The 20292-nt window shown below is 30.8% G+C and overlaps 2 protein-coding genes and 1 long non-coding RNA gene across 3 annotated transcripts; all 3 read left to right on the top strand.

Moving 5' to 3' along the window:
- Window positions 1-1555: 1555 nt before the first annotated feature.
- LOC114184640 (ruBisCO-associated protein-like) lies at window positions 1556-2530 on the top strand. The gene has a single exon (XM_028071956.2). It carries the CDS (start codon window positions 1613-1615, stop codon window positions 2396-2398), a length of 786 nt encoding a protein of 261 aa, XP_027927757.1. The 5' UTR covers window positions 1556-1612; the 3' UTR covers window positions 2399-2530.
- Window positions 2531-5751: 3221 nt separating this feature from the next.
- Window positions 5752-9249, top strand: LOC114184074 (uncharacterized). The gene is made up of 4 exons (XR_003604542.2): window positions 5752-5877; window positions 6018-6227; window positions 6348-6460; window positions 8119-9249. It is a non-coding gene; the product is annotated as an uncharacterized LOC114184074 (long non-coding RNA).
- An 8714-nt stretch (window positions 9250-17963) lies between these two features.
- On the top strand, window positions 17964-18942 carry LOC114184770 (ruBisCO-associated protein-like). The gene has a single exon (XM_028072079.2). The coding sequence runs from the start codon at window positions 18026-18028 to the stop codon at window positions 18818-18820; it is 795 nt and encodes a 264-aa protein (XP_027927880.1). The 5' UTR covers window positions 17964-18025; the 3' UTR covers window positions 18821-18942.
- Window positions 18943-20292: the final 1350 nt, after the last annotated feature.

Raw genomic sequence — 20292 nt, 5'->3', positions numbered from 1 at the left:
AACTTTTTGCGTAAATGATTTTAACAAATTTTATTGATGACTATTATTTTGTGGAAATTTAAAAACTTCTTTTATTTAAAATTATCTTATTATAAATATTTAAATCTCTATTTTTTCAGTTTTTTTTTGGTAATTCCCTCTTCAATAATTTTGCTTTAAAAATATTAACTAAAATAAATTACGTTATGAGAATGATTAATTATGTTAGTAGATTAATTGTTAATTAATTCATTCATGTATTGTGGCTTGTAAATTTTTCATATAAGCAGTCAATTTTAGAAGTTACATGATCATTATATCGAGATCAAGTTTTTTCTATAATAATATTAGTAAAGACGATGAAATTTTAATAATTAAATTTTGAGAACTTTTTATTATTATTTGAGATAAAATTTTTTAGGTGGTTTTAAAATATAAAAAAATAAAAAAATGAAAAAATAAAAAATTACTAAAAAAATGTCACCATTAAAAAGAAGTTATCAAAATTTAAATTGTTAAAAAATAATTTTCTATTAGCAATTAAGTGAAAAGGTAAAAGGAGAAAAGTTTCTTCACAATTGAGTTCATATACCTTCTTTCTTTTTTCATCTCTTCTATTCCTTTAAACTAAAACCCAACACTCTCCCTCTCTCTCTCTCTTTGTTCTCGCTAAGTTTGATACAATAAACCTAATTAATATGTTCATTCCTTTCACGAATTGTCATTGACTACAAGAAAAAAAAGAGAATAATTGTGTGAAAGAAATTGTGTAAATAACTGCATAGTTGTGTTCATATTGCAAACTCTTAACCAGAAAAACATAATATCCTAATGCCAACAAAATGATGTGGAGTCCTGCATCTTCTACAATCTATGCTAATTAACACTCATCACCAACTACAACTTCTGAGGCTAAACGTTAACGATGTTACTGCACCTTTCAGATCATGGTCTTGATGAGCTTCTTGCATTCATCACTGCAAAATCATTCAAATCACACACACTATTAAACAACTACAATCATAAACATCACCCATAGTGAATATTCAGCACTTTTTCACTTCTGTTACAGAATTTACCCCTTTACAGATATGATATAGCCCTTTGAAATCACAATGTGAACACATATATGTACGTACTACTAATAGCCACAAGTAAATAAGTAAATATCTAATTGTTGTACTTGTCAAAATTTTTAAGACCTTCGTGTGAACATGTGAACATGTGAACATTAGGTATTCTAACTTTCTCTCTCTCAAATTGAATCATGAAAAAAAAAAACTAAACTAAAGTTTTAAAATGAAAAATGAAAAATATTAAATAAAATTTTGGTCAGAAATGTAGAAAATAATTTGACATATAGATATTTTTAGATAGTATTCATTTTCAGAAATCCAGGACCACACATCCAAAGTAGTCAATGAAGAGGAACTTATTTTGTCTTTAACTTCTTCCTTTTCTCCCGTGGAAGATTAAGGACACGTGAAAAATGAATAACATTATGATTCATGAAAGTGTAGAATGAAACGTTGCATTGCACCGGAGGAGTATATAAGGAGTATCTTGGGTATGCAATCTTCCACACCAAAACACAAAGAAGCTGCAACCTTAAAGTCTTTCCTTCCTTCACACAATGTTGTCCATTTTCCGTCAATACACCTTCGACAACTCGTTCGAGCAAGTGTACTTCTCGAACACGGTCCTGAAGGAGTATCAGATCGCACTCACCTTCGCCACCGATTACGACGAACTCGACCAACCCACCAACGGCATCTTCCGCCCCGTCTGGAACCTTGCGCAGGTGACACCAGAAGCCATCAAGCGGTTCAAGGAGAAGGCCGGGAGCATGGACGTCGAGGTGAAAGTGTTCATCTCCATCGGCAACCGAGGCAACCGTCACCCCTTCAAATCCCTCGACAGAGAAGCATGGATCGTCAACGCCACCGACTCACTCACGCGCCTCATCCAGGAGGTGAACCTCCAAGTGGACGGCATCGACGTGCTGTACGAGACAATCGATGCCTCACCCGATGACTTTATCTATTGCGTGAGAGGTCTGATAAAGAACCTGAAGGACAATGGGGTAATCACCGTAGCTTCCATTTCCCCCACCTTTAGCCTCAACACCGACTTCTACTCTACTTTGTACACTTCCGTGCCGTCCTTGTTTGATTATGTGGATTACCAGTTCCAGACGGAGCTTGATCGTGTTCCAGACCCTACTGCGCTGGCGCAGAGGTACGATGAACTCACCCAGATTTATCCCATAAGGAAGCTCTTGGCTGGGTACAGCGCAGAAAACGCCGACTGGGCCACTGTTTCACCCATCGTCTTCTTCCTCGGTGCCATGGACATTCTCCAGCAGAAAAATGCTCCTGGTGCTTCCATTTATTACCATAATTTCTCTGCTCCTCAATGAACATCATCTTATTCACTATTTACACCATCTGCTTCTTCACTATTTGCACCCTCATCGTCTTCTCACTATTTACACCATCATCTTATCCATTCCCCACCTATATATGAAATAAAACGACATCTTTTATGTCCCTCTCTTTACCTTTTTTTTTCTCTCTCATTTAAATATAAAATGAGTTACTCATTTTTATCCATAAATAATTGAATTAAGGTTATTTTTCAACTAAATGACCCGATGTTGATCCGTGAAAGAGAAGTTCAAATAGAACCCAAACCACATAATTAGAAACACATCTATTATTACTGCAAGGTAACTCTGCTTTCTGATTGTTTTTTCTCTTCAGAGATTTTCATGATGCATTTGGTTTTGTATTATGTGTTAACTTCACAGTGTGTAATGTGTTTGAAAAGATAATTTTAAGAGAATCATTTGTTTTTAAAGAGAATTATAAATGTTTCGTAAGTACTTTCGATAAGAAATTAGAATTTTACAAGAGATATTAAATTACTTAAAATCATATATTATTTAAAATTTAAAAACATAGAATTTTATATTTTTAATTTTTCAACTTAATTTTAGTCTGGTGTCCATCACTTAATTGTTGGTTTTCCATTAGAGTTGGTGTGACGTATCTTTTAAATAGAATAAATCTATTAAATAAAACATCACATAAATATAATATAAAAGAGCACACGACATGAGATATATAGATACTAACCATTAGAGTTATCTCGATATACTGGAAGGAAAAGTTAAGGCACAACACAATGTCAAAAACATAACACAAAAGTTAACAGTTGGCCAGAAGGCTTGCTCATAGAGCATTGAATTACAATTGTTCTTCAAAAAGAGCTCAATAGCAAGCCAAACACTAACTCTTGACCAACTAAACTGTAGCATTCTCATCATTCTGATGACTACTAGGGGTTTCCATATTTGCTCACACCAATAAATTGGTAATCATTGCAAAAGTAAAAATCATATAAGAAGACAAACACATGCAAAAAGGGTAAGTTAGAGTAATAAGAAATTTTGAACATGTTATAGCAAACACATCATTAAAACAGATTATAAGCATGCAAAACAGTAGGCATTCAATCATGTGATAATAGCCAAACATGACTCTATGACTTAATTATTCAGATACATATAATAAGATCGAATTCACTGGATGTTTGCACTTGTGGTGGTCTCTACTGCTATGCAGAACCATTGCGAATGGGTTTCATCCTACCACGCACAAGATTAGCCTTCAATCATCTAGGGCCATTATCCTGCCAAAGATTAGGACCTCTTGCTACTCTCACCACTTGAATCAGTCTGCTCTACGTGAGACTAACTGATTCTTTAGAGCTTCAGGATCCAACCTTACTTGAATCCTTATCTAATTATATACACTACAAGACCACCATGAGATCTCCCCAAAAGGCCCATGGAATTACGCCTATCTCATACCACAACCATATTCCTCACACAAGATTCACATGATATCTCAACACATTTCATTCTCATGTCCAAGACCAACTAACCAACCAATCCATTTATCATTTCACACCAAATATAGTAAAATTTCGGTTCCATTAAAGCATACACAACATGCATGATCACATACTTTGAGCTTGAGAGGTAAATAAACAATCAAGGAACAATTTCAGCCAGTATAGTGTTTTCTTCACAAGTCTGAGTCCCACCCAAGCTAGAGGTACTCACTCGGGCGAAAGAGAATCTCTCGCTCAAGCGAGCCCATCTTGCCTAGGCGAGGGCTCGAACAGTGAACACTGCAGGTTTCTACGGGTTCTCGTTTAGGCAAAACCTTCTCACTTGAGCGAGATGACTTGTCGCTCAAAACGGAAGCTCGTCGCCTGAGCAAGAGTTCGAGTAGAAACTAGGGGCGAACTTCTGCTATTTTCGTCTAGACAAAAGTTGTTTGTTTGGGCAAAAACCACATAGTTCTTCCCTGCTCATGCATGCAAAGCAAAAAAATAGTCCAAAGCAACATCCAGTTCAGTCTCATACAAGCACAAACATCAACCAGGAATTTTAAGCATGAAATAGAAGCAAAACCAAACAACATACTTCAAAAACGTGAAAACTCTAACTTTCCTTACCTGGACAAATGCTAGTAAACAAAAACAGGCACCTAACAGATGAGCAGCACAACTCCGAGAACATATTAGTGAGTTGTAAATATTAACACAAGAACGAAAACATGATAACGAAGATGAACTCTAAACAGAACCGAGGCAACAAAGTTAGAAAGGAGTAAAAAAAGAGTTGAGGTTTAACTTAAGTGGAAAAAAATGAGCTCAACTAGCTCAAAGGGAAAAGGAAATTATGCCCTAAAATAGCTCTCTATTTCAACACTGTTAGGAGGAAGAGAAATTTTTTTAGAAAATAAACAAAATGAGTGTTAGAAACTAGATAGAAATTCTGAAGTACTAAGTGGACCGTCTTTGGCCTTTGAAAATGATAAGTCAAATCTTTTTAAAGCAGAAAAAATGGCTTACAGTTGGTTAAAATTAAAATATTTTCGGTTGATATTAATCATAGTTTCAACCAGTTTCGATAAGAGTTATTTATTTTATAGGTCAAGATTCTATTAATTAACAATCAAAGTTTGGAACATTGTTTTCGGTGATGTCAAATAATATATATTTTTTATACATGTTAATAAAAGTTATATTTTATTTACATTGTTAGAATTTTTTTGGTAAATCGATGATATTCTCACTTTTCATTAGATAAAGTTTTTTCAGCTGATATGGATGATATTAGTTTTTTTTAGGTGTGAACTAAATTTCTTATTATATCGACATATGTCGTGATTGTTTTTTTTTTTCGATGTCTATTGTAATTGATTTTATTAAAGACATTAATGTTATTAATATTATTTTTTATCAATAATTTATTAGGATTTTTTTCCACGTTGATAAAAAACTTGCAATCAAAGTCACCTAGAGTTATTTTTATCAGTGATGTATTTTTTAACCTGCATCAATAAAAAAATATAAATAACTCTCACATGGATGTTAGTCTAAATAATTAAAATATTAATTAATATTAAATAAAACCAATATATAAATTAAGAAGACTTAAATAAAAACATGACAAACATTGATAAAAAAAGATAATATCAATAAAGATGGATCATAAAATCATCAATTTTATTACTTATTAACTATTAATACCCGTTTAATATTTAAATATTTTTTTGTATTAGATGATACAATTTATCCAAAAAATTAATAAGAAAATGTTAGTTTAATGAAATTACTATATAGACCTTACCAATTGATTGACATGTATTAAATTGAGGGTTTTTGGTCTTTCTTCCGCTCATTTTACATTTAATGCCTGATTGACGTTGGTGAGAGAAAATTAGCATTCTTATTCTCCTCGAAGTCAAGAATTTGCATTTTTCATTTTTCCATCAAAGAGCAATTTGAAGAGTAGAAAAAACCCTTCCGGTTGAAGGTTAGGTATGCTTTTCTTTTATGAATGTTTGTTCGTTTTAGTGGTGTTCTTTATTTATTTTTTCTTTATTGTAAGTTTGGATTTTTTTTTCTTCTTGGGTGTCAAAGTTTTCTTTTTGTGCTTATTTTTCATTATCCTGTGGCAGAAATCATTTTTAATTAGTCGCGAAACGGGTTTGCTGTTTCAACGGAAAGGAAAACGATGACAACGAGCGGTGATGGTTCCCGTCGTGAGCGATGGTGGTGGCAACGACATCAGTCGCTGTTGATGGCTTCGACGTTGCGGTTGGTGGCTGGTGGAGAGACCTTGGTTCTATGGTAGCAGTGATCCGAAGGGGAAGAGAAGAAAATCCTAGGTTTCTGATTGAAAAATTTGTGATTTTTATTTTGAGAAAGAAATATGTTCTTTTCGTACTATTTATTTCTCTAATACACCTTTTCTACTTTTATTTTAATCGAGTTCGGTTTCTCTTTAGTCTCTGCAGGTCTCCTTCATCAAAGGTATTAAATAGTAAAGATATGAAACCAAATTGAGAATATCGAAGCAAACTATAAAGCCGACGAGAGATTAAAGGCAAGAATATTAAAGGTAATTTAAATATATAAAGCTTTAGATAAGATATGTTATTGTGTTCTATGTTCTTTCCAAGAATTTTTATGCCTGTTGGTTATAATGTAAGTTGCAACTTATAGGTGTTCTGTTAACTATAATTATTTGTATATTTTACAATCGGAAATGCTTTGCACAAGACCTATTGTATCTATAATATGTTTGTTTTATCCACTCAGATAAATATATTAACGATTTTGAAAGTTGCGCCATAATAAGGGTAGACTTAGAAGACAACCTAATATCCTCAAGGGAAAAAATTGGAATCCAATGAAAATATGGACAGTTGCTTGACAATGATTTATAAGGAATGAAAACAATTGTAATTTGGCAAGGTATAAAGAATGTCAACATGGCTTTCCTGCCTTCTCATTTGTTTTTTCTTCTTATTTGGTTTTTAATTTCTAACACGGGGAAGTATGTTGTACAAGGAGAAGCAAATAAGGGCAGTCGAGGAGAGATTATTGGAGGAGTATGTATCTAGAACAACCAATGAGTTTAAAAAGTTGTTTCAAAGCTCACCCAAGTTTTATCTGGATCAATAACATGGATTTCATGAAAATTTGTTTTTGTTTTTTACTTCTTTAGGGTTTTTTTTGGAGAAGTTATACATATCATAAATTAGTACATTATTATACTTTATAGTTATTTTGTGACTTTATTTTTTTGTTGGGTTTATTGTCGTCTGATTGTTTGTTCTATTAAATTTCCTTGATGTGTTGTATTCCAGATATATTAGAAAAGCTCATGTTTTACATTAAATCAGCATTTGAGGATTCATGTTTGATTTTTCCAAAGCTCAACTAGGGCAACTGATAACGTTGTCGTTGACGCGATCAAATTAATACTACTTATCTATAACAACTGTAATATTGTTAAGAAAATAGTCAACAAAATAGTAAGGGTAAACTAACCTAAAGTCGTCTCCCAACGAACACGGAATTGATTTTTAACAAATTAGTTCTTATAAAACTATATAAGAGTTAGTCAAATAAAATTATAAAAATATGAGGGATAAGGATAAAAAGATAAAATAAGATAGAAAAATAGTAAAGAAAATAGATTGATTCTATTGTTTTTTCAAAATAGATTCATCATCGGTTATCTAAATATTATTGCTCAATTAATTATTGTTGTAGATTTACAAATTAATCAATGTAAAGTCTCAATTAATTTGCTGGCGTTCTCACTTTTAACCAAAGTACAATCTCAATTAAAAGTGAGAAGAACTTTTAGATTATCCACTTGTAACCACAGTCTCAATCAAATTTCACTGTGTCTAATTATGTCTATTCTTTTATCTCTTCACAAAATAAAGAGCTTAATTAATCAAAGTAAAGTCTCAATTAATTTTAGTTAGAGTAAATACGGTTAATCAAAGTAAAGTCTCAATCTCAATTAGATTTAAAAACCCTTGATCTCATATTATCAACATGTATATAGATTTAAAATCATTACTTTTTATATTATTCAAAAATAAAAGACATAGATGAATTAAAACTTCATGAATACAAAATAAAAATAGAAGGATGGAGAGAGAGAAATGAAACGAAATTAGACCCCTTAAAAGTTTCCGAGCTTTTTTTTTTTTTTTTACTTTTCCCTTGGTTTCTTTATATACTCCTCTTTATATATAGGAATTGGACTTGGACTGTACTTCCGACAAGGCAAAGATGCAGGGTGTGGTTTAGGGGTTGAGCTACAGCAGGTGCGAGTTACACGTTTTCTGCATCTGTGGAGGTTGCAGGTCCGATCTGGTGGTTCTCGCATGGTGCAGATGCAGTGGTGGCTCGTCAAGCATGGCGGCTACCGGCGAGATCCAGAGCTGACGGTGGTGGCGCAATTTCGCTGGCAGCTTGGTGGTTCAGTTTTCCGGCGAAGTTGGAGGTGATGGTGGATGCGCTGGTCTCGCGTCTGCAATGGTGATTGGATGCGTGATGTTGCTGTGATGTGCAGATGCGAAACGGAGAGGCTGGTTGGTGCGCGTCTCCTCCCCTCTGGCTCGCGCTCTCTGACTCGAAGGTGCAGGTGGATGAATGAAGGGTGAACACTGCTGGAGGATGGCCGCGCCGCTGCTGGTTCGTGAAGTTGCTGTCATGGCTACTGCACTGCAGTTGCGTTCGTGAATGGCGCAGGCATGGAGGTTCTGCTCACGGTGGTTTCCGGCGAGAAAAAGATGGTGCGTTGTAGTTCGTGGTGCAGATCTCGCTGATGGTGGCGCGGTGGTGCGGTGGCTGCCGGCTCGCGTAGGAGTGGAAGGAGGCTCGAACAGTGGTGCGGCGCAGATGAGACTGTGAATGGAGATGGTGTTGCGAACAGGTGCAGGGACGTTGGTTGAAGATGATGGAAGCTTGCAGGTTGCAGGTGCGTGGTTCGAACTGCTGGAGGTGCTGGTGGCTCGCAGTGGTCGGAAAATTTGCTGCCGGCAAGGGTGGCGGCTGCCATGGTGATGGAAGGAGAGGAGAAAATTAGGTTAGGGTTTCATGTGAGAGATGTGAGAGATGGAAGAGATGATGACGTTGTCTAATTGGTGCATACGTGTTTACAAAGATTAATGACACGTGTTAGTTTATGGTTGGTTTGATTTGAAAATTGAGGATTAAGAGGTAGGAGGGGGTGTAAATAGACATATTTGGGGGTGCATAATAGGTTTTTGGTGAGACCCATTTAGAAAGAGATGAGTGTATAAGTAATGTACTGGGTGCAAAAAGTGATTTTTCCATAACTTCCTCATTTTAACCTTATTTAAAAGTGTTTTGTAATTTCAATCAATTTATTTTTCCACCTTTAAATAAACTTAATCTTAACTTCAGTTGCATCAACAAACGTTAAAATATTTAAAAATAATTTACACAGCTAAAAATTACTTTTTAAGACATTTTTAGCATAAAGTTCAAATAGTCTAATTATCAGAATTGTTAATTAAATCACTCTTTAAACATATAAATTCAATTAAATACCCAGAATTAAACGAATGAGAACAACAATACACACTCATCACCTCAGTTTTTCACATTCATACAGAAAGAGAAAACAACAATAATTTTCAGCTTTGTATGCATACTGTTTTTTTTTTCTTTTAATGAACATTGAGAAAAGAAGTTGATTTTCTTTTTTTTATGAAAATCAATGTTGTGGTTTGTTACTAGCACTCCAACATTTACTTTAGAAAAAGAATTGTGTGGCACTCAAATGATACAGCCACGAATACTTACATTCAAAAAGAAAAAACTACCTAACATTATTGTCATCAATAATAGATGTCATTTAAATGAGTGATAATATGATGTAACAATTGTATGGAAGATTCACAGGCATTACAATGGATAAAAATGTACATGAACAATTTAGTTTCTGAAATTGTGATTTATTATTACTTTTAGTGCTCTGAAATAGAGAAAATGCACTCTTTTACTCACTTTAATCCAAAGTTATATGAATCAATGTGATTTAAATGATAATATTAACATGTTTTAAGACTTTTTTTGTATTTTGTTGAATCTAAAGAATAAAGTGATTATTAAATTGACCATTTACTCATCAAGAAAATTGGATATTTATGTGAAGGTAGATCAAGAACAGATAAGGAAGATCTGTACCAATCTCTGCTGTGAACATTAGGATCAATCCATTAGTAGTTCATTCAAACAAGTTACTTCATATCGAAAATAAAATTCCCTAAAGTAAATACTCCATGGAAATTTTAGCTATCCAATTTGTACTATGATCAACATTATGCAGAAAGTGTTCAATTCCTCGTTTGTTGATTTGATAGGAGCAACCTTAATGAGATGGAAAAAGTTATTTAGTATCCTTATCCAATCTCATCAACAACATTAACAAATTTGTCATGATTATTTCATTATTCAACCCTTTCAAAGAAAAAAATATTATATAAGAGAGTACTCTTACTTGAGGCATCAAGGACAAGAACAGTCAAGAGTGTATTCACCAATTGTGTGGCTAACTTTTCCTTCCATCTCTATATGTGAACTGTACACTGCAAATCCAGAGCAATCAAGAAAAAGTCCAACTTGAATCATAGAGTTCTCTGTATTCATTCTTGAGAATTTCTTGAGAACCCCATTTGGAGAAAATGAGTATAGGAATCCATCCAATGAACCAATAGATATCCATCCTGTTACATCAACTCAAAAAAGAGTGTGTTTCTGATTCTGTTAGTAGCACTTGTGTTGGTTGTACTGATTTTTAAGATTAATGCAGAGGTTTATACATGATACACACTTTAAATAATGAGGGCAAGTATGAGGCAATATGAATATATATAAAAGTCTAATTTAGATATATAAATTTTATAAATTAGAGCCAATATGATTGCATTTACTAATTGGGAGACCGCATTTAAAGGTTTAAATTAATGAAGTTTGATTTTCTAGGGTAAGGCTTCAAATAATCCAACTTTGCGTAATTGCCCTATACTTCTCTGTCATAAGACATTACCTGAAAAGACAAATAGAGGCAGAACAAGAGTCTTGTTGGAACTGTTACACAGATGATTGTAGTGTATCTAGAGATGTCAAAATGTGTTTCAATCCGTGAGCTAATTCAGTTTATCACGGGTTCGAGCCAGGTTGGTTTGAAAAAGAATCAATTCTTTTTAAAGTGGGTTGAATTCAACCCGGCTCACTTAACCCACGAGTTAAACGGGTTCGAGTCGGTTTGAGGGTGGGTTGACCCACTTAACCCACCAACATTTGTTTACAGTTTTTTTTTTCTAATAATTATTTACCACTACTAATTATATATGTTCACAATTTCTTATTTTTAAATACTAGAATGTTGCTCAATAATATTTGAATAGTTTGACTGTTTAATTAATTTGATTATCAAGTTATACACATTGATACTTACTTTAATATTTAATTATAATCTTTATAGTAAATTACTCAAGCAATTGACTTATAAACAATTTTTTTAAAATTAGCATGACAAAAATGTGAAGTTTTATTTATTTATATTTTCTTGAATAGCATGACAGAAAATGTGTAATATTAGTCATGTTTTCTTGGACTATAGAAACACTTTCTTGAAAACAATTCATCATATATTGGTGGTGAGCATGATGAAAACAATGATTCAGTTGCTTAAAAAATTTAAATACTTAAAAATAAATATATAAATAATTTTTTTATTTGGGTTAAACCCACTTAACCCACCAACCCGTGATGGATTGAACCGGGTTACAAAATTTCTGACTCATTATAAAGTGAGTCGGGTTGGATTCACTCATTTTCAACCCGACTCATAGTGAGCAACCCGTAGTTCACTTTGACATGTCTAGGTGTATTCATTCCTCTTTGGATTTGGATTTATTTATATTATCACCAAATAATTTTTATACAAGTAATATTAAAAGGGATCAATATGATTTAATAAATTAATTTAATATAATAAACCACTAGCCTTAATAAAGAAAAGTTAATGACCAAATTATACGATAAAAAAATCACAAACAAAATTATAATTTGATTCTAATGTGATGAACTTTGAATTTATTTATTAGTAATTAAGCAAATTAATCAAGAATAATAATACATAATACTCTGTTACCGAAACAAACTAAAATTACTATCTTATACAACTATATATAGTTATAATAAATTAATACATCAAATTAAAAAAAAATCTATTTTTATAGTTTATAATGGAATGACAATAAAATTTCAAAAAACATAAAAACAATTGACTGATGAGTGCTTACGAGATTATATTGCACATATGTTTGAGTTTAAATCTAATAATGACATATAAATATACATTCCATTTTAATAAATTATATGAGTACAATATTTAATTATAAATTTCAATAATATAATCATTTTATTTTATTATGTATCATTAATTAATTGTGTCAATAGAGATTATTTAATTTTATTATTATTAGTATTTGTATTAATTAATTTAACTAAAATAAATTTATAACTAATTATTTTCCAATATAATCTATATTTAAATATTGCATTTATGATTATACATAATTAAACCAATAATAATAATCATTTAAATAATTTTCATATAAATAAATAACAATAATATTTCTTTTTAAAATAAAAATAAACCAAAAAAATAATATATATATATATATATATATATATTATTTTTGTTTATAATATTTTAAATTTAACTTTTTTTTAATTTCATATAACCAATTCATTTTAAGTGTTTGGCTTAACTTTCATATTTATACTTCGATATTTCTGATAAATAAATTTTAACATCAATTTCCTTTTGCATTTTTTGTTTCTCACAGAATTTAGAATTGTCACACTAACTACATTTTATTTTAATAATTATTTATGTATAGACATTTCATTTAAATATAATATAACTCAAAAGTTCAATGGTATAACAATATTGTTTTACTACACCTAATTATTAATATATTATTCTTTGTATTATTAATATTATTCGTATTAAAGCATATTTATAATTTTATTATTGGTAATACTATTATAATTTTATTATTAATATTATTTGTATTATTATTTATTATTAATCTCTCTATACTATTTGTTTTATTATTATTAGGAGTTATGTCATTATTTTACATTATTAATTTCATGTTTATATTATTAAATAATATTCATGTTACCGTAATTTTACCATCTATATTTCACAAAAAATAACATGATTATTTTTAAAATAAGGTTCAAATATACATTTAGTTCCGATGTTTGTTGTTTTTATTCAATTTGGTTCCCATTTTCATTTTGTGTTCAATTAGGTATTTGAATTAACGGTGTTTAAATAATCAACGTTTTTGAACAGTACATATCAGTTCATGGTTTTTTTGATTTTTGAAATTTTTTTAATTATTTTAATTATTTTAAAAAAAATATTTTTTTTTAATTTCAAAAAAATTGTTCACGTGTCAGGTTACAATTGTGTCAGGTGTCAATTTGTGTGGTTGTATTATTTCTTTTTGTTTAATGTAGCCCTGATATTCGTTATTTTTGTTCAATTCAGTTTCTATATTCGTTATTTTTGTTTAATTTAATCCAATTTTTTTTAAATGAAACAATTTAATTTTTTAAATTGACATTATTATTAGTTATTTTTGAAATTCAATTATAAATTATTATATTTAATTATAAATTGAATATAATTTTTAAATTCAATTGTTAAATAGAATATAATTATTTAAATATTACTAAAGTATAATTATTAAAATTTTAAAAATATATATTAATATTTGTAAAATTGATATTTAAATCTAAAATATTTAATATTTTTATTGCATTGAAATCTAAAATGTTTTATATTTAAATGTTAATTTTACGAATATTAGTGTATTTTTATTGCATTTTGAATATTTTTCCACCTGTTTATTATCGCGTCTATTTTCATTGCAAAATAATTAAATAAACGTTTGTGTAAAAACTATATGCATTGATAATATATAAATTACACTCCATTTTCATTCGGCATAAGTTCAAACTAAGGAAATTTATTTACGTATTATGGGTTTTTCCTGAAAAAGATATTTTGCTACCTACGCAAGTGTAAAGACAAAAAAAAAAAAAAAACTCATATAATAGAGAACAAATTATATAAGTACAAGTTACATTATTTTTTGTAGTATGAATAATTTATATATGATTTAACTTTTATTAATTCATGTTTTGAATTATAATTATACATTACGTAAGTGCTGCGTTGATATTTATTAAAGTTGAATAACTATAAATATATTATTTCTTTGTACTTTTTAAAACTATATAATCGAATTTGATTTACTGAAAACAAGAATATGATTGTAAGATTTAATAGATATAATCTGAATGGTAATTTTTTATGCTACAGTAGATTTTAAAATAAAATTGTTCAATCAAATATCAAATACTGCACTTATTGAAATACTGATTGAAACTAAGCTATCCTACACTGCTACTGGACCCATCCAGGTTGTATTTCTACAAAATTATAAGAAAAATATTGAAATTTATTTTAACATGTTTTTTATGCTAATTTTTTATTTTTATCAAATACTATATTTCATTAGTTTGAAGAAATGGTCATTTTCTATGCTACATTAGATTTTAAAATAAAATTGACTAATAAACATTATCAAATGCTGCAATTATGGAAACATTGGTTGAAACTAAGCTATCCTACACGTGCTGGACCCCATCCAGGTTGTATTTCTTCAAAATTATAAACAAAATATTGAAATTTATTTTAATTTTTTTTATGCTAATTTTTTCATCAAATACTAAATTTCATTATTTTTAAGAAATGGTAATTTTTATGCTACAGTAGATTTTAAACTAAAATTGTTCAATCAACATTATCAAATACAACAATTATAAAAATAAAAGTTATGGAAATATTGAAAATAAGCTATACTACACGTGCTGGAGCCCATCCGGGTTGTATTTCTTCAAAATTGTAAGAAAGATATTGAAATTTATTTTAAATTTTTAGCAAATATATTGTATACATACAAAAGTCAGTAATTAACCCTCTAATCTTTTATTTAATACAGATGCATGTATTTCACAGTGAAGTGGTAAATTTTCTTTATACACATATGTACTGTATGGCTTTTCGGCCCATCGGCTAAGCGGACTAAGATCAAGCAGTCACAGACTGCCTGTTACAGACACACCTTACCTTGGACATGCTAAATCAGCTACCCGTCGGTCAGACGGGTTAAATATTTCCTCTGCTTTCAATTCCATTTGAACTTTGTCTCCATCTCCATGGAGACCCTCACCCATAAGGACACCCGCTAGGCCGCACGACCCTTGGTCGGGCGGCCAAGCCAAAACCGAACCAGTAAGTTAGAAATAGATTAAGATAATACAAGTCAATAATGAAATTTAAAAAGCAATTAGGCCATGATTAAGAAACCCTAATCATAGGCCCACATCGAAAACTATAAATAGAGGCCTAAGGTAGGTTGGTGAGGATCTTTAATTCGCATTTATTACAACAGTTACTACTACCTACTGATCGGCCTTAACTAACTTAAGGATCAGAGCCTTTTAGACATGTACACCTATCGCCCGCTTGACCGAACGGAGGAGGAGAAAAATTGTATTGAACGAAGGATTCGACGAGCTAATTGAAGAGAACACAGATAGTAAAGGTTGAAGAGTAACTTGAGTGTTGACAGTAGGTGCTTGATCCCTACACCCGAAACAACATACAAATTTAAAATTTTGTTTAATTGTTTTCGTTTTATGGCTTAGTTATTTGTTATGTGTAATCTAATTTACGTATTTCATTTCCTTCCACTACAAAAAGAAAAGTTTAAATTATACCTTTGGTTCCCATTTTCGTAGCAAAATATCAATTTGGTTCCTCAATTTTTTTTATCTCAATTTGATCCTTATTTTGGAAAATTTAATGCAATCAAGTCTTTTCCGTTAATGGTGTAGTAACGACGTTAAATGGAGTGACATGTGTCAGTTCTTGGATTTTTTGATTTTTTTGAATATTTTTGAATTATTTATTTATTTATTTAAATTTTTTAAAAAAAATTAAAAATTTAGCCACGTGTCAAGCTGACATCGTGCGATGTGGCATTGATAGTGTCACGTGTCACTATTATGCCATGTGTCATTCCCCTATTCTCAATTTAATAAAAATGTTTGTATAACATTTATATAAAAGTTAATTTTTGTTTTCATTTGGAGGAGACGAAATTGCATAATTTTTACAAAAATTGAGACTAAATTGAAACAAAAATTAAAATGATCAAATTGAGAATGAGAAAATGACACCTGCCATAATAGTGACACGTGACATTGTCACTGCCACATGGCAAATTTTTTAATTTTTTAAAAATTTATAAAAAATAAATAAAAATAAAAGAAAATTCAAAAAAGATATAAACAAATAAAAATAAATAAAAAAATTCAAAAAAGCCAGAAACCAACATGTGACACCCCATTTAACACTGTTACTACATCACTAACGGAAAGGACTTGATTGCATCAAATTTCCCAAAATAGGGACCAGATTGAGATAAAAAAAATTGAGGGAGCAAATTGAAAATAGGGACAAAAAAATATAATTTATAGTTTGTTACGGAGGTTTTAAAATTTCCACATTTAGAGTTGTATCAACCAATTTGTAAAATTTTGGACGATTCCTATTACATGAGTTATATTGTGAAGGTTTTTGTGTGGAGAGTTTTAACATCTCCTATTGATGATCATTATTTTGTGGATATTTAAAATTTATTTTATTATAAATATTTAAATCCTTCTTTTTCTTAGTAATACTCTCTTCAATAATTTTATTTTAAAAATATTAATTAAAATAAATTTTGTTATGAATATGATTAATTATGTTAGTAGATTAATGGTTAAATGATCGATTCATTTATGTGCTGTGATTTGTAATTTTTTTTTTCTATAAGTACTCAGATTTTAGAAGTTATATAATCATTTTATCAAGTTCAGGTTTCTTTTATAATAATACAGGTAAGGATAATGATATTTTGATAATTTTTTTTTATCATTTGAAGTAACATCTTTTAAGTGATTTTGGAATATAAAAAATGAGAAAAATAAAGAAAATAAAAAATCACTTAAAAAATATCATCTTATAAAATAAATTTATCAAAATTTAATTGTTAAAAAATAATTTTTCTATCGACATTTAAGTTAAAAGGTAAAAGCAAGAAAAGTTTCTTCAGAGTTGAGTTCATATACCTCTTGTTAATCTCTTTTATTCCTTTAAACTAAAACTCAACACTCTCCCTCTCTCTCTCTTTGTTCTCCCTAAGTCTGATACAATATTTGAATGTAAACATAAACCTAATTAATATGTTCATTCCTTTCACAAATTGTCATTGACTACAAGAAAAAAAAAAAAAGAATAATTGTGTGAAAGAAATTATGCAAATAACTCTAGTTGTGTTCATATTGCAAACTCTTAACCAGAAAAACATAATATCCTAATGCGAACAAAATGATGTGGAGGCCTGCATCTTCTACAATCTATGCTAATTAACACTCATCACCAACTACAATCTAACTTTCTCTCTCAAATTGAATCATGAAAAAAAAAAAAACTAAACTAAAGTTTTAAAATGAAAAATGAAAAATATTAAATAATATTTTGGTCAGAAATGTAAAAAATATTTTGACATATAGATATTTTTACATAGTATCCATTTTCGGAAATCCAGGACCACACATCCAAAAGTAGTCAATGAAGAGGAACTTATTTTGTTTCTTAGCCAGAATTATTGAAATCGTAGCATCACACTAACCCTAACTTTGTCCTTAACTTCTTCCTTTTCTCCTGCCTCAATTCAAATACTCACTATATCTACTCATATATATTTTTAATTCTACAATAATAATAATAATAATAATAATAATAATAATTTCATTCTTATAATTTTAATATTTGGAAGATGAAGGACACGTGAAAAATGAATAACATTATGAAAATGAAGAATGAAACCCTGCACTGCACCAGTATATAAGGAGTATCTTGGGTATGCAATCTTCCACACCAAAACACAAGAAGTTGCAACCTTAAACTCTTTCCTTCCTTCACACAATGTTGTACATTTTCCGTCAATACACCTTCGACAACTCGTTCGAGCATGTGGACTTCTCGAACAAGTTCCTGAAGGAGTATCAGATCGCACTCACCTTCGCCACCGATTCCGACGAATTCGGCCAACCCACCAACGGCATCTTCCGCCCCGGCTGGGACCTTGCGAAGGTGACACCAGAAGCCATCAAGCGGTTCAGGGAGAAGGCCGGAAGCATGGGCGTGGAGGTGAAAGTGTTCATCTGCATCGGCAACCGCGGCAACCGCGGCAACCCCTTCATAAACCGCGACAACCCCTTCAAAATCCTCGACAGAGATGCATGGATCGTCAACGCCACCGACTCACTCACGCGCCTCATCCAGGAGGTGAACCTCCAAGTGGACGGCATCGACGTGCAGTACGAGACAATCGATGCCTCAGCCGATGACTTTATCCATTGCGTGAGAGGTCTGATAAAGAACCTGCAGGACAATGGGGTAATCACCGTAGCTTCCATTTCCCCCACCTTTAGCCTCAACAAGGAGTTCTACCCTCCTTTGTACACTTCCGTGCCGTTCTTGTTTGATTATGTGGATTGCCAGTTCCCGAAGCAGCTTCATCCTATTGAGGACCCTACTGCGCTGTTGCAGAGGTACGATGAACTCACCCAGATTTATCCCATAAGGAAGCTCTTGGCTGGGTTCAGCCCAGAGAACGCCGAACCCTTCGTCTTCTTCCTCCGTGTCATGGACATTCTGCACAAGAAAAATGCTCCTGGTGCTTCCATTTATTACAATCATTTCTATGCTCCTCTATGAACATCATGCTCCTAGTACCATCATCTTATTCACTATTTACATCATCTGCTTCTTCACTATTTGCACCCTCATCGTCTTATCCATTCCCCACCTATATATGAAATAAAACGACATCTTTTATCTCCCTCTGTTTACCTTTTTATCTCTCTCATTTAAATATAAAATGAATTACTCTTTTTTATTCATAAATAATTGAATTAAGGTTATTTTTCAACTAAATGACCCGTGAAAGATAAAGACATGGGTCATAGAACCCAAACCACATAATCAGAAAGACTTCTATTATTACTGCAAGGTAACTCTGCTTTCTGATTGATTTTTCTCTCCAGAGATTTTCATGATGCCTTTGGTTTTGAATTTTGTGTTAACTTAGCTGTGTATAATGTATTTGGAAAAATAATTTTAATAGAATAAAACGTGCTTGAAATTTCAAATAAACTTAACAAAATATTATTAAAAAGATTAAATTTACACATTTTTAAAGATAAATAATTAAATTAATCCAAAATTTCAATAAAAAATTAATTTTAAATCTCACTAAAACTGGAGAGACAAAAATATATTTAATCCTGATATAAATAACTCTCACATGGGTGTTAGTCTAAATAATTAAAATATTAATTATATTGAGTAAAACCAATTTCAACCTATATAAATTAAGAAGAGTGTTAATTAAACAAAAACGTGATAAAAATTGATAAAAAAGTATAATATCAATAAAGATGGAATAAAAAAACATCAATTTTATTATTTATTAACTATTAATACCTGTTTAATATTTAAATATTTTTTTTGTTATATCATACAATTTATCCAAAAAAATAAAATTCAATAAAGTTGAATTATCTTATTCAATTCAATTAAATGTAAAATTTAAAATAAGTTGAATTCAAGTTAAGGTACTAAAAATTATGAAATTTCTTATTAATATTTTGTTAGTGTTTAATTGGACTAGAGAATTAGAAATCATAAAGACATAAACAAAAAATTTCTTTAATCTGTAATACAAATAACGGGATCCAGGAATATCCTAAATAGTTTTATTTTGATACTCATAGTGTAGTGGTATATATATATACCCTTTTCTAATTCATCAACATTAACAAAACTATTGAATTGTGTAACGCTATAAGTGTAACGTCCCATTTAATTATTAAGCGAAATCAAAGGAAACGTCACACAATAATAGTACTGTAGCGTAGTCTTGGGATCCTGAACACAACCCCTACAGTCTGGGCACACCACGATGCCGACGGAAACCATATACAAGTCTAACAAAAGAGAAAATAGTAGAAATGCATAAAGCGATACATGGGTCATAGCCCTAAAGAAATCATGAAGTAAAACTCCAACCCAGATGGCTAAGCAGCGAAATCACCATTTCTTTGTTGACCACGAGAACCTCGCTCATATGCTCCCATCAATCGAATTGATGATCATCACAAGAAAGAACAACCACATACAATACAACC

This window comes from Vigna unguiculata, chromosome 5 (assembly GCF_037176805.1).
Source record: "Vigna unguiculata cultivar grain cowpea cultivar isolate G323 ecotype 2 chromosome 5, ASM3717680v1, whole genome shotgun sequence".
NCBI lineage: Eukaryota > Viridiplantae > Streptophyta > Magnoliopsida > Fabales > Fabaceae > Vigna > Vigna unguiculata.
Note: the sequence above shows the minus strand (reverse complement) of the source record. Positions and strands in the feature narration are given on the sequence as shown.